General features: G+C 63.3%; 1 protein-coding gene across 4 annotated transcripts; it reads right to left on the reverse strand.

Annotated features, from left to right (window-relative positions):
• On the reverse strand, nucleotides 1-19,743 carry ATG2A (autophagy related 2A). 4 transcript variants are annotated; one of them, XM_004770117.3, is made up of 41 exons: nucleotides 19,447-19,742; nucleotides 17,181-17,343; nucleotides 16,938-17,090; nucleotides 16,678-16,780; nucleotides 16,118-16,253; nucleotides 15,879-15,977; nucleotides 15,460-15,556; nucleotides 15,207-15,371; nucleotides 14,960-15,100; nucleotides 14,178-14,415; nucleotides 13,948-14,092; nucleotides 13,761-13,853; nucleotides 13,192-13,350; nucleotides 12,834-13,077; nucleotides 12,399-12,495; nucleotides 12,127-12,286; nucleotides 11,303-11,445; nucleotides 11,075-11,214; nucleotides 10,802-10,962; nucleotides 10,025-10,175; nucleotides 9,732-9,931; nucleotides 9,550-9,630; nucleotides 9,212-9,318; nucleotides 9,028-9,120; nucleotides 7,938-8,008; nucleotides 7,634-7,710; nucleotides 6,912-7,076; nucleotides 6,661-6,787; nucleotides 6,363-6,574; nucleotides 5,561-5,769; nucleotides 5,155-5,290; nucleotides 3,528-3,734; nucleotides 3,241-3,342; nucleotides 3,076-3,160; nucleotides 2,846-2,978; nucleotides 2,688-2,760; nucleotides 2,438-2,520; nucleotides 2,077-2,198; nucleotides 1,776-1,930; nucleotides 762-914; nucleotides 1-678 (listed from the first exon to the last, which is right to left on the reverse strand). In XM_004770117.3, exons 1-41 carry the CDS (start codon nucleotides 19,615-19,617, stop codon nucleotides 442-444), a joined length of 5,787 nt encoding a protein of 1,928 aa, XP_004770174.1. In that variant the 5' UTR covers nucleotides 19,618-19,742; the 3' UTR covers nucleotides 1-441. The 4 variants fall into 4 exon arrangements, with proteins under 4 accessions (XP_004770174.1, XP_012900114.1, XP_044920537.1 ...); XM_013044660.2 differs by having other exon boundaries at nucleotides 6,906-7,076; XM_045064602.1 differs by having other exon boundaries at nucleotides 16,938-17,343; nucleotides 19,447-19,743.
• Between the last annotated feature and the right edge of the window lie 154 nt (nucleotides 19,744-19,897).

Consider the following 19,897-nt stretch of genomic DNA (forward strand, 5'->3'; position numbering starts at 1 on the left):
TGGCGGTGGGTGCAGTTTATTCCACGTCATGCAGACACGGACCCACACGCTCAAGGAGCTTAAAAATACATTGAACCACACAGTGTCTGTCCCCTACCTCCCCCCAGACACAGAAAGACACTTGGCTGAGTGGGGATGGGGTCTGAGGGTCCAAAGGCCTCCGTCCTGGGACAAGGTGGCGGTGTGGGCCCAGGTAGTGGTGGAGGCAGTGTCCTTTCTCCCCAGAAGAAAGTGCAAAGACGGGGCTGAGGCCCCAGGCAGGGAGGCCTCATTCTCACAGCGATTGGCAGGTGGGCCGGGCAGGGTCCTTCCAGAGCCTTCCCCTGAGGGTTTGCCCGGCTGTGGACCGAAAAAGCTCTGGGGAGGTGCAGGAGCCATGATGGCCCTGGGGCTGGCTGGGCGAGGAGGGCGGCCGTGCCCGAGGTCCTGGGTGCCCAGTGCTCAGTCTTGGCCTTCGTCCGAACGCCACTTGAGAGCGTGGTCCTTGTGTGCGTCGGGAAGGATCTGGTTTCGCATGCCCCCAAGCAGACTGGACGTGGCCTCCGTGGCGAGAATGAGGGGCTTCACCACAGTGGGGGGCAGCTGGCGGATCACGCCCCCCACGGCGCCCGTCAGCCCCTTCTGCTCGTGCCCCCGGGAGGCCACATCACAGATGGTCTGAGCCGTGTCCAGGATGCCCTGTGGAAGTCGGAAGTCAGCCACTGGGGGGTGGGGGGTGAGGAGGCGGGTGTGGGACTGGGAGGAGGGCAGGGTCGCATCACCTCTCGAACGGTGTCATAGGCCTTTGCCACACCCTCCCGGAGGTCAGCGGGCTGGTGGCCCTTTCGTAGCCTCCGCACTGAGCGCTTGTCCTGCAGGGAGCGGGGGATGGGCGCGGCTGGGGACAGGATGTCATACACAGTCTCAGCTGTGGCCTGAGGGAACACAGAGGGCACCCGATGAGGAGCCAGCCCAGGCACACACCACCCCCAGCCCTGACGTCCCCAGGCCAGCCCCAGAGGAGGGTGTCGAACCCCTGGCCAGCCCGGGGTGGGGTGGGGGGGCATCACGCTTCCGCCTGCCCCTTGGCCCTGCATTATGTGCTGCTCCTGGGGGTCCTGCCGATGCTTCCAGCACCCAAGTCAGGGGGCTTCAGGTGGAGGGCATACCTCCTGAGGGGATCGTCCTCAAGTCCTCTGGACCCCCAGCCCTCCTTGGGTGGACCGCCACGCGTGGACCCTTGCCCCATCTGGGGGTCTCTCTGGGGCCTGCTTCTCCTTCCAGCGTCCTGGCTGGACATCTTGCTCCGGCGTACAGGGGGCTGCGCATGCAGATCCCAGAAAGCACCGAGCTCCCCATCATCTGCGCGCTCATCGGCCATGACCACTGCAGAGGCCTACCTCCCCTCGCCCTCCTACTGGGGTTCAGGGCACTAAACCACAGCTGCTTGCAGGACTCCCGCGCCTCCCCGGGGGTCTGTCTCTGGGCCTGGCAATGTGCAGGGCTTGAATGAGTGAGGACCAGTCTGTGCCTCAGTTTTCCTGTCTATAAACAGAGCCATAGCCCCCCCCTCCTCTCCAGGAGCTGGCCAGGAGCAGACTCAGGGGGCTGCAGGGCGCCCACATTCTGAGGGCTTGCTGTGGGAGTCACCAGGCCTCCCCCGTGCAAGACTGTGTCTCAGAGAACGAGACTGCGCCCCCAGACCTGCCATCCTCAGTAGCGCTTTGGGGACTGATGGGGCACCGTGGGGCAGATCCGCTCGGCCCTACCTGGCCTGGAAGCACGAGCCCGCTCACCTGGATAGCCTGCACCAGGCGGTTGCTGAGTTCCAGGGCGGCCGAGGCTGTGGATGAGCCAAAGGAGGCAGCCCCCCGCTGCAGCCCCCGCATGAGGCGCCCATCCTTTCTGTACTGCTCGATGGGCAGCCAAAGCAGGTCCCGGAACCCTTGGACTGCAAGCACGGGGTCGTCAGACATGCCCGAGGCTGTGCAGCCCGCGCTGACCCTGGTTTAGGACCTCCTCCCTCTCCTCCCAGGGCAGCGTCTAGGCTGCCCCAGAGTCGGAGCCATTCCCAGGGCCCCCACAGCCGCCACTCACAGAGCTGGACCACCGAGTGCATGGGGCCCACCCCCCCCAGCAGGCCGGGCAGCTGGTTCTTCCGGATGTCCTGCAGCCACTCGTTGAGAGCGTAGCCCAGCACCTTGTCCACGCCCAGCAGTCTGGGAAGGGGAGAGGAGAGGAGGGTCTGGAGGCACAGCCCCACACGGAGGGCCAGGGCCTGAGGTACCCCCCCACTCTCCCCAGCAGCCGCCCAGCCCAGTGCAAAGGATGACTGTGCCCACTTTACAGAGCGGAAACTGAGACACCAGAGGAGTAATGACTCGGCCAAGTCCTCGTAACCTGTCAGGATGTGGCAGGGGGAGACGGGGGACCCTGAAGGGAGGCTGGGGGTGCTCACCCATGTCGGCAACAGAGCCGCTTCAGCTTCAGCTCGGAGCAGTTGAGCTGGGCTAGGCCGATGAGGAGGCCGGCGAACGTGCCCTGGGGAAGGAGAAGGGATTCGGGGTGCCACCCAGCCCATCGGAGGCCCTGGGGACCGACTCAGCCGCCAGTACAGCCCGGATACAGGCTCCGGCCACACCCGGGCAGAGTGGGGACCCCCGAGAGGGATGGCGCACACAGCCACTCCGCGGGACAGCCCCACTTACCACCTGGTCCATGGTGACGTGCTTGCCGTGGTAATCCAACCAGATGGGCACCTCGGACGTGAAGCGGAACTCCCTGGGGGTGGAGGGAGAGCGGGCTTGGTTCCCGCCCCCGCCCCCCGCCGCCTGGGCGAGGACCCCCAGCACCCCCCCCACACTACCTGAAGTAGATGGGCTGCTGCTCGGCTGAGCAGCTGTGCCCACCGCCCGCCGCCTCCCGGGAGCCGGTCATCTCTGTGTCCTCAGGCAGGCCTTCCTGGACACTGCTGGGCTGGACTCGGGTCTCGGGGCGAGCTAGGGTGGGGGACACCGATGGGGGGGTGGACCCAGGGCTGGTTGGGAGGGCGGAGGTGGGGGGCCCGGGCCCTCCCCTCCCAGCTCAGCTTCTCACCCTCAGCGGATGTTTCTGCCGAGACCACGGGGTGGATGCCAGCCGCCAAGCTGGTGAAGAAGTCCTTGAGGAAGAACAGGGCGTCCTGCCGGGGAAGGTGCGAGTCAGGGGGGCCCAGCGGCCGTGGGGCTCACCGCAGGACCTGCCCCTGCCTGGCCTGCTCACCTGGTCCACGTTGAGCCGCAGCGGCATCAGCGAGACTCGGAGACAGCACTCGGGTCCACCCAGGTGGGTGGCGGGGGCCACATGTAGCGCTTTGATGGTGAGCTGGGGGACAGAGGGCAAGCTCTGGGTACCTGCCGGGCTCTGGGCCCCGGCCCCCACCCTGTGCTCAGCCGTGGCTGCATCTGCACACGTGGTGCCCTTGGCTGGGCCCGCCTGAGCCCCGGCATTCTCCCGGGCCCCCAAACCCCCAGGCTCGGCCCAGGGTGGCCAGCGGGGGTGGCCGGTACCATGTTGGAGTGGGCGCGACGGGGCATCCGCTCGCTCGTGTGCAGGTACAAGAACTTGTTGATCTGGGAGGAGGCCAGCCGGTCTCGGACCTCTAGCTCCTGTACAATGAACACCTGGCGGGACAGCGGCCGCTCCTCTGGCTCCTGGCTGGGGGCTGCAGGGCCCGAGGTGGGCTCCGCCGGGTACACCTCGTGCTGGAAGCTGACCTGCGAGGCCGATGGAGGCCTGAGTCAGGGAGGCAGCACCCCGCCTCCCCCAGCCCCGCGCCGGGCTGCCTCCCCATGGTCGTTCCAAGAGCATTTTAAACTCCGCTTGGCACACTGAGCTCTTGACCTGAAGTTTTCCCCTGAAGCCACTGGCTCCCAGTCCCTTCCTATCACCCAAGAGGCCCCCGTGTGCCTGTCACCAAGCGCCAGCACCGCCCTCTGCCTCTCTATCACCAGCCGCCGCCTGGCTCCTCCGCACATGTCTCCAGTCTCCTCGTACCTGTGTCGGCCTCCACCCCTGCCCCCTGGCCTGGAGGCTGCTGCCCCCTCAGCCCAGGACAGCCTCCCACCTGGGCCCCTCGGCACCTTCTCCACTAACCCAGAGGGATCTTCATCCAGCACCCGCCCACCCACCTTGCGCCCTGTGAACACCCCCTTGGGGCCTGGAGGGGCCCAGCCTCTGCCTTGCTCGGACATGCCAGCCCCACTGGCCTCTCTCTTGCACCTCGAACAGCTCAAGGCCTTTCTCGTCTTTGGAACGTGGCCCTGGCCTTCCCTCTCCCCCACACCCAGTGCTGGCTCCCCAGCCCTACTGGCTGCAGGGAGCCCCCGAGTTTTCCTGGCATGACAGCCCCGTGTGCTGGGGGAGAAGGTCCGCACCGGGTCGCCCTCAGGGAACGGGACCTCCACTCACACCACCTCAGGTCAGCCTGGCAGCCCACCCAGCCTGTGGTTCCTCCCCATCCAAGTATCTCCAGAAACGGACCGCTGTCCCCAGATCTGCGGCTGCCCCTACCCTCCCTGCTTGGCCACCGTCTCCTGCTGACTGCATCTCATTCTGGTAAAATCCAAAACCGTCCTGTGGTCTGCAGGGCCATAGGCCGCCTGGCTCCTGGTCAGAACCACGGCCACCCTCCTGGCCCGGCTGCGGTCCTGCTGGCCACATGCCCCCACACACAGCGGAGATGCTCGCGGCCCGTGGCCCTCATGCTGACACCCTCAGCCCGCCCCCTCCCGCAGGTCTCCCTCCAGCCCACGGGTCTCCGTGCCCACGACACCTTCTCAAGAAGACGCGGGGCTCCTCCCCCTGCTCCCTGCGCTCCACCCCGCCCTGGCTCGCTTTCCCCAAACATTTATCTCCTGCCACACCGTACAGATCCACAGACCCGTAGCTCCCTCCACTACCACACATTATGACAGGGAAGCGGGGCTTCTTTCTGCCGTGCTCACTGCTCCCTCCAAAGTCTAGAACAGCACCTGGGGAGTGGCATGGCTGTGCCCTGCAAACACTCGGGGACATGGTTCCTGACTGGGGACCTGGAGCTAAGTGGCCGTGGTGGAGGGCTGGCTGGGTGCCAGGGATGGCATGGCAGGCCTGTCCCCCATCCAGGTGGCTTTCTATACTGAGCCCCCAGCTCACCTTGCTGAGCTGGATCTCCATGAGGACATGGTGCTGCCTCCCACTGCCCCCCTGCGTACGCCAGGAGTTCTGGGGCCGGTTGGGACCGGAGCAGCGGGAAGGGGAGCCCCTAGGGCCCATGAAGCTGCCTCTTGCCCTGGAAGAGGGACAGGGAACAAGCTGACACGGAGGGACACCCTTCCTGTCAGAGCGGGCCCTTCAGCGCGGGGCAGGAAGCCCTTTTTGGCCTCAGCCCCGGGGGTGGGTGTGGGGGACAAGGAAGGAGAAAGAACAGAGGCCACTGAGTCAAGGACGCGGCTTAAGATTATCAGCTGCTGAAGGTCAGAGCTGACCTCCAGCCCAGGCCCCATCTCCTGGCCGGGTGGGCCCCATGGCCCTAGTGGCCGCCTTCACCCGTCCTTCTCACCTGTGGCCAGGGTGGGGGCCAAAGTCCCGGCCGCCATAGAGGTGCCAGACGAGCGAGACCTCCCGGAGCACCACACGGCTGCTGGGCACGGGGAAGTGGGCAGGTGCCCGCAGCAGGTCCGTGCTGCCCAGGGGCCGGGAGAAGTACCCGTCCTGCACGATGATGGGGCCGGGATGCAGCTGTGTCACCACGGGCTCCCCATCTCGGGGCTGTAGAGAGGCGGGGGTGAGTCAACGTATGTGCACAGACACCTTCCCCAGTCCAGGCCACCCTCTCCCAGCTTCCCCCCCATCCTCATATCTCCCCCCCGCACCCCGTTCTGGACAAAAGGTGACTCTCCTGGGTCACCATCCCCAGAAGCTGTGTCAAAGTGCTCTGTCCTGGGGGCTGGTGCGGGGGGTAGGGGGGTAGGACCCAAGTGCCCCGTGCTCTTGCCAACCCTATCTGCCTGGGCCTGGGTCTCGCTTGCATGTGGCCTTCCCATTGGCTCCTGGGGACCAGCCGGTCCGCACCCCACCAGTCAGACGGTTCTCTCTCTCCTGCTAACCATCCAGCTCCTCTTCCTCCCTTCCCTTGATGTCCTGTCCTCGGCCCTGGATGTCATTCTCTCTCTCTTCCTCTGGAAATCCACTTGCTCCCTCAAGGCCAGTATTCACAGGGACTGTCAGGGACCCAGACCTGCCTCCCCGGTGGCAGAGACCACCTCCTACCCCTCTAGCAGCAGGAGCTCTAGAAGGCTGCGGAAGGAAGCCACCCTCTCCTACCATTTCCTGGCCCTGCCCAGCCCGCCCCCCCTGCACACCGGGATGCCGAGGCCGGGAGCGTCAAGGATGCAGAACTCATCACTGTCCAGAGTGTCTCCATCTCCATCTTCCTTTTCATCTTCCTTGACCTCTGAGCGGGACCCCAAGCTGCTGGCAGGGGCCACGACAGGGGGCAAGTGGGGCTGGGCCCCGCTCCGTTCACCTGGGAAGAGGTAGACTGACACGGGCGAGGCCTGAGGGAGGGGGCCACCTGTGGAGCGAGATGCCAGTTTTGGAGGGGATGGCTGATTTGGGTGACTGATTGTCCTCTGGCCCCAGAGCACCCCCGCACCGCACCTGAAGGCTGGGTCAGCTCCCGTAAGCTGCGCTCAGTGTCCAAGAGGGCGTCGGCCAGGTCCCGCTGGTTGATGAGAGCTGTCTCCACTGGGGGGCAGGAGGGCAGGGAGGCAGGGCTCTCGGAGAGCTGGGCCAGGCCGGGGAGGGGTAGGATGAATGAGCGACAAAACGAGGGGTGCCACCTCCTCCTTTTCCGATGCCAGGGTGCTGGGGGAGTTCCCGGAGCCGGCAGGGCCAGGCCTCACCTGTACCTTCTGGCCGGCGATCTCCGTGGGGCTGGGGGGCCGGGGCGGGGGGTGCAGGTCGCCCTCACTCATCACATACTGCAGCAGGTTGACCAGCAGGGCGCAGGAGTCCGCACAGCTGTGCACGCGCACCACGTTGTTGGAGCAACGCAGCTCGAACAGCGGCTGGCTCTGGGGAGGGGTGCGGGGTACAGGGGCCATCAGGCGGGGCTTCATCCCCACCACGCACAGACGGGGCTCGGCCTGGTCTTCCCTGGGCTGGGCAGCCTGCCGCCCAGCACCTCTGCTGAAGGAAGGAGCAAATGGAGCCCAGAGCGTGAGGGGGCTTCCCTCAGGGCCACGCAGAGAAACTGGAGTGCCCTCCCTGCGTGACAGTGTTCCAGGGCCTGGTCCTCTGTCACTCCCCTCAGCCTGGCCACGTGCAGCCCGTTACCTCCATCTGACCAGAGAGGACACAGGCCCCACAGGGCCCACTGACTCCTAATACACTGCTTCGGCCCTGGCCGCAGCTGCCCCCTGGTGGGGGGTTCACACGATGGGCCGCCCTGCTGGCAGGGGGACTGGCCCAGAGCCCAGCATGGAAGGGCAGTTAGTGACTGGAACCTGAGCCCAGACCCAGGGAGCAGAAGGGATGAGACGGTTCAAGAGGAAACGGTGACCGCCTGCAGGCTTCGCCCTCCCAGCCCCTGCGACCGCTCTGGCTCTGGGGGACTCTGGGCAACTCTCACCAGCTTGCCCTCGGTGCTCCCCTTCCAGGTTTTAATCACGAGCTCCAGAAGGTCAACATCCAAGACACAGACATAATCTGCAGCAGAAAGCGAGAGAAGTTCCAGTTGCTTCTTCACGCTGAGCCCCTGGCCCAGTACCCGAGCGGGAGAAGCGGGCGTTGATCTAAGCGCAGCGCTTGGGGGCGGGTGGGCGCGGGTGCTGAGACCCGGGCCAGCAGCTGGGTGAGGCTGTCCGGCTGCTCCGGGTGCGGCCTGGGGCTGTGAGCCCTCAGAGGGGAGGGGGCCCCGTCCAGGCCCTGCCCACCTCGCTGCAGGTCCGGGGTCTCCACCTCACACTTGTCGGACAGGTACAAGGCTGAGTCATCGAGGATGAACCTGGTGGGGAACAGGGCTGAGAAGGGCCCAGGAACCGCTGCAGGGTGCAGCTCCGTGGGAGCCACAGGGCGGGGGCCCCCAGAGACAGGCAGAGGGGCAGCCACAGGGGGTCCCAAACCCACAAGCAACTAGCGCTGGGTCCCCTCTGGCCTCAGTCTCAGTGTTCATCTCTATATACTGGGCCTGTCTCCTGGGCCGCAGGCCCCGAAATAATGCAAGCTCGCCTAGGTCAGAGGGCAGAGTGCACGCTCCCAGTTTCTCCCGCTTCTCTGCCTCATCTAGGCCTCAGGGCCTCTTTTCTGAGGCCTAAGGAAAATGTCCTGCTCCCTTAACGACTCTCCCACAGCATTCACTGTTCTTTCAAAGTCAGTCCTTATTTTAGTGGCAACATGACACGAGCTCCTTTAAGATGTTCTAAAACACAGGACTAAGAAATCATCTCTAATCATATTCTCTAATCCCGAATTCTGAGAAAAGCGCCCTATGCATTTTCTTTTATCTGCTCTGTGAAGCCCCAGAGTATACAAATAAACCTTCATAAATCTTAAAAAGCACCACCACCACACAGAGCTTTCTAGCTCGGGTTTTCAGTAAATGCTGCATTACGACGGCTCTCGTGTTCTTCAATGTCATTCTTCAACCTGACTTTAATGGTCAGGTAAGCCACATTTACTGACTCAAGTTGTCATCTGGGGGCATTTAGGTTATTTACAAGTTTTAAATGATACGACAAAGGCATTGCATTCCGCCCCTGTTATCTGTGTATCCTTAGAACAAGCTCGTCTGTGAGATGATCAGCTTAGCACAAATGCTTTCAAGGCTCTGACAAGGAGAGCAACTGTGGTCCAGGAAGGTGGAATCAATTCTCATTCCTGAGCAAGGAATCGTCACCCAAATGTATAGAAAGGCTCAGGGACGGGCCTGAGGACACATAGCAGGTAGGCAGGACCCTGGGGGAGTAGCAGCTGCAGCCCAGTTTTGGGGGCGGTGTGTGTGAGCTGGGTGGAGGTGGTGCGTACCTGAGCAGGAAGGTTGAGGTGTCCATGATGATGTTGCTGGAGAGGGTAAAGGTCTCAGCGGTGACAAGGACACGCACAGGGAGGTAGAGGGGCCTGGAGGGGTGGGTCACACATGTGCTGGGGTGGGCTCCTTACTGAGAGCCTACCCCCGGCCCCTGGCTCTCGGCCCACCCAGCCTGGGTACCTGTAGTCCACGGCGCAGGAGAACAGGTGAGTGTGTAGGACAGTGATGACGGTTGGGGGCAGGTAGCCCAGCACTGGGTCATCAAGCACATCTAAGAACTCTAACAGCTTTGGGGGCCAGGATGGGAGGGGTGGTGAGGATCAGGAACCTCTTCCTTCCTCTAACCACCTCTCCGCCACACCCCGCCGCCCCAGGATGGCTCCCCACGTGCTGCCCATCCCTCCTACCATACCCCTTGCCTTCGCTTGGAAGTCAGCTCTGGCCCAGCCCAGGCCCCTCACACTGGCCTCCACCTCTCCAAGCCCAGAGACCCGCCTGCCCACCCTACTTTTGCTCACCTGGGAATGCCAACTTTGTTCTGGAAGAGCCATGAAGTGGCGCAGGGTGGCCCTGTGCAGCCGCAACGTCACCAGGAACTCCTGGAGGTGGGACACAGTCAGCCCGGGGTACCCAGACCACTAGGCACCAGGAGGCAGTAGCCCCTGCCAAGCGGGTAGACCAGAAGTAGGCACTGTTGTACCTTGACATTCTTGTGGGGGTCCAGATGGATGCGCACAGCTGTGGACAGCATGTGGGGCCCCCGGCCCTGGCCCCTGGGGCCCGAGGCTCCCCGTTCAGTCACCCCTTCCTCCGACGGGTAGATGGTTGGGGCCAGCTGGGCCGGAGGGGCAAAGCTGGGCAGATCCAGGCGACTGGGCAGCCGGGAGTCATCCACAGTCGCTGGGGAAGCAGCTGGTGAGCCCCTGCCACGCTGGCTCACCGGCAGCCCCCCCCCAGGCCCTTGGCCCTCCGGCAAGTCCCCTCCCTTCACACCTCGGTGGTAGAGCTTTGCCTTCTCCGCTTCCAGACAGAAGTAGCCGAGTCCTGGCTGGCCTCGGTACTGGGAGACGCTGAAGATGGTACCTTGCTCCACATCCAACACCAGCTCCCCATGTGATGTCTCCAGCCGCTGCCCAACCTCGTCCTGCACACAGAGCATGGGGCGGGGCCTCACCAGGGCCCTCCCCCAGGGGCGTGGCCTCCCATATTCTGCCTACATAGGACCAGCTCTGGCTCCACCCAGATTCACTGACATCCCAGAGCAGCACCTGTTTTTTTGTTTTTGTTTTTTCCTTTTTAGAAAGAGAGTGGGAAGGGGCAGAGGGAGAGGGAGAGAGAATGTTTTTTTTGGCGGGGTGGGGGGCATCCTAAGCAGACTCCACGCCCAGTGTGGAGCCCGATACGGGGCTCTTGAGATGATCAAGAATCAGACCCTAAGCAGTCTAAGCCACCCCAGCACCCCATCACTTGTGTCTTTTGCCAGAAGGAGAGTTATCCCTGCCCTACTTGCCATCTGGCGTGAGACATTGCCACCCCCTCCCCGGACCTCTGGTATGACACCTTCCATACAACAGGGGCCAATGGGGTGTGTTGGGATGGTTGGGGAGGCATGGGTGGGTTCTGCTCACCAGACACACCACTCTCAGCCACACTGGGCTTTCATTTCCTAGATTCCCAAACTGGAGCTGCTCACACTGGTCTTCCTCTCCTGCCAACAGTGGGTGGGGGCACCAGAGTCTGCGGGGCTCACCTCACTGGGGCTGCCCTCACCTTAGTCTCACAGAGGGCTGTGATCCGACCCTGCAGCACAGTCACCAGTGTCGAGAAGGTGCTCTGGGAGCGAGGACTTGGGGACTCAGGGGCAGGGGGCTGGGGAGCACCCGATGCCCCTACTGAGAAGAAGTGGGCATCCTCTTCATCGGAGTCTGAGTCTGGGGTGAGATCAAGGAGCCAAGTGGGAAGGAGACCTGGGAGGGCTGCCTGAGCCCTGCCCAGCTCTGGGTGGTAGGGAGCTCAGGACCCCAGTTGGGACGTCCCTCCTACCCAGCTTGAAGGCTGACTTGCACATCTTGAAGTTGTCGTGCCAGAAGCCCGAGGGGCCCGGGAAGCCAGCGGGGTGAGTGGCGGGGGCGGGGGCGGGAAGCAGGTCTGCAGGCTCCCACATGAGCAGGTCGTTGTTGATCCTGGGGCAGGTGGAGGGACAGTGGCGGTGAGGGTGGCCCAGCCCCGCCCCTCCCCACACTCCGCCCCCACCTGTGCCCGAGTTTGCACCTGTTGTACAGGCTCTCGTAGACCTCCTTGCTGGGCAGGAAGATGTGGGCGCTGGGCAGGAGCACTTCTAGGCTGCAGCGTGACAGCGCCAGGGCCCGGCTCTGGAAGGTCCTCATCTCCTCAGGGTCTCCAGGAATCACCATCTAGACAGGCGAGTGGAGAGAGGCATCTGAGAGACTGGGCTGGCTCGGGAACCAGACCCCGGGCTGCACCCTGACTTCCTATCATTCATTCTTTCACTCTCATTCGTTCATAGGAGCCCCTCTCTGCTGGGACGGATGGCAGCCAGCTCGTGCGAACGCCGACCGTGTGCCAACCCCGCGATGAGGGAGGACCCCAAGGAAGTCAACTCCTTTCTCCTCGTGGTGATAAGCCTGTGACGCAGGTCACTGTATCCACTTTCAAGACGAGGAAACTCATCCGTGTGTAACTCTGAGATTACACCAGTTCCAAGAGGACGAGACCACTGAATGGAAGTGCCTGGATTCAAACCCAGACCACGGGGCCCAGAGACCAGGTCCTTTACTGTCTCTCACTCAAATCTCAGCACCCCCAGAGAAGAGGATGGTGAGGTCCACACATACATTGTCCACAGACGTGGTTCTGACCTTCCCGATCAATGACCTGTGCCGTCCGGGGCCTGCCCTCTCCAGTGTCCTCACGCCCAGGCCCCATGAGCCGGGGCCACCTGACTCCCCACTGGTCTAAGATGACGGAAGAGATGACATTCTTGCTGGTGCCAGGTCACATCCCCTGGTGCCTCAGGCGGTCCTGTCCTCCTGTCCCACAGCCACCAAGTGGCTCCCCTGGGTTCGGCGCCTTACCTCCTCCGTCTCATACATGGTCCTCTTGGAGGAGAAGGGTGAGGGCTCCGGCTCCCGCAGCTCACACGGACTCTCTGCCGACCGCTCCAGCTCCTCTCCCTTCTCGGGGGCCGCTTCCCACTGGGCGCTGCTCAGCTGGGGGTGTAGCGTCACCGCTATCCTGCCAGGGCACGGGACTGTCACTGGCCTGCCAGGCCCCCGGAGCCCCAGATCCCAGCTCAGGAGCTAAGCGCTCCTCTCCCGCCTATGCCTTCCAGAGCTCCCCCATTTACTGGGGCAGGAAGTATTTGCGCCCAGGGCTCTTGGGATCCAGAGCTTTGGAGACCCGAAGGCAGGGGACAGGTGGCTTCTCTCCATCTTCGTAAGTGCCTGGAAGGTAAGGAGGAGCAGAGGTTGTCACAGCTGCCTCTCCCCATTCCTTCCCCCGTGGGAGGTGAGGTCGGGGGGCCTGGAACCTCCACCTCAGTGACTGTCCTTTATCATTTACAGGCCCGTGCTCTCTCTTACACCCACAATCTGTTGCAGACCAGCAACAAAGGGCCCGCTCTGCTCGCTCTCAGGCAAGCCTAGAAATAGGCAACGCTGGTACCTCACGGAGCTGGTAAGGTTTGGGCCAGAGTCTGTCCCGATGTTGCCTCAGTCCCTTCCACACCTCTCCCACGGGCCTGAGGCCCTGCCCTGGGGACTGTCCCCTGGGAGGCTCTCACCATGCAGGTCGGAGCAGGTCAGTTCCAGGCGGGTGGGGATCGGGGGACCAGGACCGCTGTTCAGCTCTGACCGGAACTGGGGCTCACTCAGCTCCAGCCGCAGCTGCTCGGCCCGCACGGCCCGGCCTGCCCAGGGGTCCCGCTCGGGCCGCAGGTCAGCGATGGGGAAGCGCAGCTGCAGCGTGGCCCGGGGTGCCGACAGCCGCACCACAGTCTGCTGTTCGGCAGCTGGTGGGGGTTCTGTCTGCGGGAGGACGGCGGGGGTGGGGGGGAATCAGAGCCACTGCCGGGGGCCCTGCCATTGTGGCTTCGAGCCAGAGGGTCTGCGCCAGCTCCCTGGCCCAGCCGGGTCTCTTACCAGGAGGCCAGCAGGTGGCTCGGGAGGGGGTACAGTGGCTAGGCGCAGCACGGCAGCCAGCCGGTCCAGGGACCCCAGCTCCACATCCGCCTGGAAGTCAGCCAAGTCCAGGGCCAGCTCGGAGTGGCAATGGCAGGTAGCGGGGCGCCGGGGTCGGCTCTGAGGGCGAAGATGCTCAGGTCAGCGAGGGCTGTAGGGCAGTTGAGGGCAGGATGGGAAGGCATGCCCTTGAGCAGAAATGAAACACAGAGCCCTCCCCAGTGGTGGGAAGGAAAGTTCGGGCAGAGGACCTGGAGAGCCTCAGCACGCTGCCTGAGAAGGATGACCATGTTTGTTTAATAAAAGCCGCCCGATATTTGGAGACCCGCCGGGGTTTGCCCAGATGAGCCAGGGAAGGGGCAACCGGGCACAGAGGATGCCTTGCACAGGGCCCAGCCCCCGAGGGCTCCCAGATGGGGAGGTGCGCTCTGGCTGAGCACGGGCACAGGCGGTGGAGGCGGAGGCGGGGAGCAGGGAGGTACTAACGGAGGCTGAGAGGCGGGAAACAGCCAGGGGGTGGGGTGGGTTACCCTGGACACCCTGCGGAGAGTCTGTGTATGACGCAGGTGGGCACAGGGCCGAGCTGAGGCCTGGGAACCGTGGCTGCTGGGGAAGCTGAGGACCTGGCACGGGACACAGGAGGCCAAAGTCAGGCTGAGCTTCCACATCCGCTGGAAGCTGCAGGCTCCGCCGTGCACACCGGCTCTTGGTCCTCACCTCTGTGTACTCGGGCTCTGACGTGTCCCTGGGCCACAAGCACTCCAGCACCTCAAGCTGCCCGAAGTGCACTTGTGTGCTGGTAGTCCGCCGGCCCCTGCCCGTCCGCAGCTCCCAGGACAGCTGCACAGCTGTCCCCGTTAGCCTGTGACGAAGCAGCAGGGTATCAGAGGTTGGGCTTATGGGGGTGGAGGGAGTCTCTCTTTGGGGTCCCTGCCTTGGGCTTGTACCGGACATGGCTACAGGGACAGGCCCTCTGGAAGCGCGGCCGGAGATGGTGGAAGTCACGGGAGCCGAAGGGCCCATCTTTGGTGGCATCAAACTCCGAAAAAAAGTGGGTGGTGAGGTCAGGTGGTCCGGAAGATGGGGCAGACGTCTGCAGCAAGGTCAGGGTCATACCCCCCAAGGTCATCTTCACTAGCGAGTCCGGGCGCAGGGTGTCCGGGAGGGGTGTGGGGGCCATCTTGCCTGAGAGGACAGAGGTGTCACCAGGGCCTTCCCAGGGCTCATGGGTACCCCAGGTAGAGGGTTGCTCAGACACCAGGCTGGAGGCTGGGAGAAGCCCCAGCCCTGAAGGACTGTAACTCTGGCATGGGGCTTGGCGGGGCGGGGCTAACCCAGAGTCTCCTTAGCCAGATACCGACCTAGGCTCAGTCCAATCCTCTCAAGGAGCTGGAAGAACAGGGGCATAAAGCACTCAGACTCGTACCTGTCAGACGCAATCCCTCAATAAACACTGGCCAAACCTCATAGCCTGGCAAGGCCAGATCTTACTAGAACCTTTTTACGGAAAGGGAAACTGAGTCTCCAAGAATTTAAGTGCCTGGCCCCAGATCACTGACTTTGAAACCTGGCCTCTATCCACTGTGGTACCAGCCTCCCCCCTGAGCATCCCCAGGGAACCAAGTCACCCACGGTGGGCCGTAGCATCGGTGGGGGGCCTCCTGTGGGCACATGACATCACTCGGGCACTGAGGCCTCCTCCAGCTCCTCTCGCCCCGGGAGCACTCACCAGTTGGGTGGGCATGGGCAGAGAGCCGGCGGGAGGCCACGTCGCTGTGCATGGAGGAGCCCAGGTCTACATCCGAGAGGGAGAGCTCGGAGAGTGCTGAAGCCACACTGCTCGTGAGGCCCGCCATGGAGAAGAAGAGGTCTGCGGGCGAGGGCAGGGGAGGTCAGGGAAGGCCACACTTGGCCCCCGTGAGTCCCGCACCCGGGCCCGCTGCCCCAACAACCGCCAGGTCTGGCCCCACGCCCACCAGTACTGTCCAGGTTGACAAGAGGGTTGCTGAGGGGTTCTGGGCTGAGGGGCTCGGCCACAGCCCCTGCCTGCAGCTGCTGGTTCAGGTCCTGCTCGATCAACCACAGGTCTTCGGCACCTAGCGGGCGGCTCTTGTTCAGCTTGTCAACCAGGCCCCCGGGATCTACGGAGGAGGACACGTCCTTGTGTGGGTCCAGCCCATCCGGCCCCTCCCCAGCCATCCCAACATCTGCAGCGCCCGGAGGCCTCACCTGCGAGGCTCACGGCGCTGAGCAGTTCTTGAAGCTGCTGGAGCTGCTGAGGGGTCAGGAGCAGGTGCAAGGAACCCAGCTGTCCAGCCACCTCCAGCTGGGGACAGAAGGGGCCAGAGGGGCCCACCATGGAGCCTACACCTGCCGCCTCGGCCCTTCGGCCCTCTGAGAGCCGCCGCCCACCTGCCCTCACCCAGAGGAGGGAGAATGCCAGTTGCCAGGCTGCGCGCCCTCACCAAGCAGCTTTGTGACCCTGGCCACAACTTGACCACTGAGCCCATTTCCCTACTGCCAAGAAGGCAGTAACTTTCCCCCATCAAAGAGCCTGCTTTGTACGGGGTGCGGGGGGAAGATTGGCACTGCCGAGGAGTATCCTGAGATGGGGCCCGCTCCCTCCTCCACGGGAGCCGGGGACCCACCTTGGGGCCTGGGAAGGCCTCATTCTGCTTCAATTTCACTGTCAATTCCATATACCCTGAGCAGCTGCCGATCTGCAAGGGGGGTTTCGGGGGATCTTCCTGGAGGCAAAAGGGTATAGGAGGGAAGGGAATGAGAAGATGAAGTCAGACATGCTCAGGAGGGATGGGGCCCAGTGGGGCAGGCGGACAGGAGAAAAGTGGGGAGGAGAGAAGAAAGGCAGGGATCCGAGTGAGCCCACCTGCGCGGGGAGCTCCTCGAAGTGCAGGCGGACTCCTGCCAGCTGCAGCAGCTTGTGCAGGAAGGCGGGAGGCTGGTGCACGTCCACCGGCGGTGCCTGGCTTGGGTCCCGCACTGCCTCATCACAGTACTCCAGTCTGGCGAGTGTAGGATCAGCCCTCGCCCCAGCCACCGCAGGCTGGAGCCCCTCTCCCCACGCAGTATGCTGTTCTAGGGGTCTGCGGCCAGAGAGGCTGGCCGACAGAGCTGGCCCGTCACAGCCAGACCATACTGGACCTCCAGGGCCAGCCCTGGCTCTTCAGACCCTCCACGTGTAACCTGATCCTTGGGAGCCCCAGCCACCCTGGACCGCCAGTACCCCTTGGCCCCTGGACACCACTGCGGGCTTGTAATATGGTTTCCCTACCACCATGGCCACCACCCAGTCCCACCCAAGCTTTGCCGTGCTGCTTCCCAGGAGCCCAAGCTGGGGAGAGGGGCAGGGGCAGGGCCCGTACTATTCAGCAGCCCCTCACTGCCCCCTGTCTGCACCCCAGCTCACCCCTCGGGGCACGCCCCTACCTCTGTACGTGGACTTCTACTGCCACGCCGTGCTCCCCATCACCCGGCGAGTGCTCAACCCTCACCACAGTGTCCAGGAAGGTCACCTTGATCCTGCGCAGCACTGAGGGATGGGAAGCGGTCTCAGGCCAGTTGGGACAGCAAGAGGTAGGCAGAGTTTCCCAGCTGGGGCGGCCGTGTGGCCATCCTGCTGTCTGGGGCCCCCGTCTTGTGGGCTACGGAGGGGTAGACAGCAGGATACCCACGAGAGGCCTATTTACCAGTCTCAATGGTCTGGGCAAACATTTCCAGGCCCTCCAGGGGCTGTGGTGGCTCAGAGGGCTCGGGGAGCCCATCCCGGAGGCACTCCTGAGCCAGCTGCAGGCTCGTGGTCATGCATGAGGCCCAGCTCTGCGAGTCGGCAGCCCCTGGCCCTGCGAGGAGGAAGAGGGTATCGGAAAAGGCAGGCCTACTCCTACCACCGGGCTCCCCACGCCCGCACCCCAGCCTTGCCCTGCCCTCACCGGGGCCCTGGCGAGGCTGCAGGGTGAGCTGGAGGCCTGACACGTGCACAGTGCAGTGGTCGGTGAGCAGCGCAGCCCAGGGCACGGCCACCTCGATAGAGCCCACGAAGCCTTCCACCAGCTCCAAGGGTGACTCGATGGACTCCAGCACTTCGTTCACGGACTAGGCACGGGGAAGAGACAGAGCCGGCTCAGGGAAACCCCAAATGGGGCTGTCTCCTTGGCTGCCACACTCCTTGTTGGTCTGCCCTAACCCTGGAGAGCTCCCTGGTTCTCCCGGCCGCCACCGTGGGCTACTACAGAGTTCTGCCACTGCTTTAGCTGGTTCCTACTCTTGGTCCATCCAAACGTGCTTCAGCCTTTAAGCCAGAGGAGGGGGCAGCTGAAGCATGAAGAGGAGGAAGCCAGGCAGAGAGGATGGAAGGTAGCATGCTCCAGGCATAGGAGCGGCATGTGGAAAGGCCCAGCGGAGTGCAGCACCTATGTTCTCTCTGGGCAAGGAGTTCAAGGAGTTCAAGGGGAGGCTGGCAGAGGACTGAATGGAGCCAGAGGTGACCCCCGCCCCCCAACTCTGAACACTTGGTACAGCTGTACCTCTTTGAGATACAAGGCTGAGAGCCCCTGGTTACCAATGGGGAAAGAGCACCACCGCCATCAGGGAGCTCCGTGAAGGCAGGAAGCCACCTGCCTGCTCCGTGTGATCCCAGGTGCTGTATGGTACCACCCAGAGAAGTTGGATCCAAGAACCAACAAACACATGGCAGAACTAGAAGGCTTATAGAGGTCAAGCTGAAACTCCTTACCCAGAGATCCACAGATGGGAACTGAGGCCTAGAGAGAAGGAACTAGTTTAATCACTCAGTGTACTGTGAGGACTGCGACTAGGAAGACAGGCCTCACCCCATCCCAGGCTCCCCATGCACTCGGCTTCTTCTGGGGTCTTCCTGGCGGGGGTTGCAGGCTGAGCCAGTGGGAGGAGGGGCTGGCTATGAAAGGACCTGCTTTCCACCAGCGGGGGGTGGGGGGGGACGACTCCTCCCTGGAGGCCAGCCCAGAAAGCAGCCTAGCTGGGAGTCATTTCAATCCCCACCAAGAGGGCAGGGCAGGGCAGGGCAGGGTGGGAGTGTTTTCTGGAACTGGAACTACAAAGAGGCAGCCTAGAGGTCTTCGCCATTTCTTTCAGGCCAGCCTAAAAGTCAGAGGTCAGAGAAGGCCTTCACTAGGATTCGCAGACAAGAGGTTATCAGGAGGTGTCCCCAATTCTGGGCTTGGCGGTCTCCCTCTGCCCCTACATTTGCTCAGCAAGTCCTGGCCTACCCCTAAAGCTCACTGCATTTAGGCGGAGAACCCTGTCTGCCCAGACAGAAATTTCGCTGAGAAGCCCCGACCCCATGCCCACCCCTGCTGTTCTGGAGTTGGGGGGCAGGGTTGACCCAGTGCCAGCCTTGGCCTGACACCTCTAACTGGTGGCTCCATTGCAACTTCCCAGTTTGGATGAGTTGTGAGTCACTGCCCCTCAGCGCCCCCAGCCTCCGGCTTCTGACCCAGACCTCCTGCCTCCCTGCCTCCTCAGCATCTCCCTAGCCCTCCTCCCCACCGGAAGAGGAACCTCTCCACCCTTCCTCAGGGGCTTGCCGGCAGGTAGGGAGGCTGATTCCCAAGCCCCTCCCCAAACCCCACTGGGTCCATCCCACTCTCCCCAAAGCAGGAAGTAGGCAGCCGCAGCAGTCACACGAGGTGTTGATCAACACCGGTGCTGACGCGGTTGTTGACATCCACATCCTGAGGCGGACGCCACCCACTTGGCCCAGGATCGGAGGGTCAGGAGGTCAGAGCACCTTTCCTACAGGTGCTCCCAGCAGGACTCTAGACCCCCACCAGCCTTGCCTGACCGGCTACCTGCACGGCCCCAACTCTGTCCCCGCCCTGGTCCCGTCCTGTCAGAGCCCCCTAGTTCCTTCGCCTTTCTCAGCCCCCAAGGACCACAGCTCTCAACTCAGGCCCCAAACTCGATGTGCTTATTCTGGCATTCCACAGACAAGTGACACCCCCCTCCTCAACCTCACTTTCTCCTACGGTGAAGTGGAGGCAGGGACCCCCTTCCCACCCAGCTTCTGGCTCTGAAGCCGATCAGTCGCCTGGAAAGGGCCTGACTCCCACGGCCTCTCCACGCCCTCTGCCCGGTCCCCCAGCCTGACCCTTTAGCCAGGATCCTCAGGTCTCGGCGCACCGCCCCGGCTTCCCGATCTCGGGCCTCGTTCCTCACCCAGATCTCCAGGTGGATATCCCGCAAGGCAACGCTGCCCTTGTACAAGTCGAGGCTGAGCTGATCCAGGCTGAGGTGCTCCTGGAAGAAGTGACCCAAGTAGTGGTGCAGCAAGTAGCGGCATACCCGCTCTTTCACACAGTTCGACCATGGCCACAGCCATCGTGACATCTCGGAGACCGCCGGGCCCAGGCCGCCTCTGCTCGCCGACCGCCGGCGATCCCTGTCCGGCTTCGCAGTTCACTAGAGCCCCCGGCTGTCCCCGCCGCTTCTCTCAGCGCCAGGCCGCGCCCCCGGACCCTCAGCCACGCCCCCCACGCTCACTGCCATTCGCCGTTGTAAAGGGCGAGGCCTACTGATTGGCCGTGGAGGGCGGAGTCTTCGAGCACGAAAAAGGGACTGGGCTCTCCGCATGATATAGTGCTCCCAAGCTTGATTTACGCCTGCGTAA

Source organism: Mustela putorius, unplaced genomic scaffold, assembly GCF_011764305.1.
Source record: "Mustela putorius furo isolate JIRA1106 unplaced genomic scaffold, ASM1176430v1.1 tig00000127_pilon_pilon_pilon, whole genome shotgun sequence".
NCBI lineage: Eukaryota > Metazoa > Chordata > Mammalia > Carnivora > Mustelidae > Mustela > Mustela putorius.

Coding starts and splice junctions, on each gene's coding strand:
- ATG2A (XM_045064595.1), bottom strand. CDS start 19,617: ATGTCACGATGGCTGTGGCCATGGTCGAACTGTGTGAAAGAGCGGGTA. Junction 13,078..13,191: donor AGCCACCTGCTGGCCTCCTG/GTAAGAGACCCG, acceptor GTCCTCCCGCAG/ACAGAACCCCCACCAGCTGC. Junction 3,735..5,154: donor TGGAGATCCAGCTCAGCAAG/GTGAGCTGGGGG, acceptor TCGGCCTCGCAG/GTCAGCTTCCAGCACGAGGT.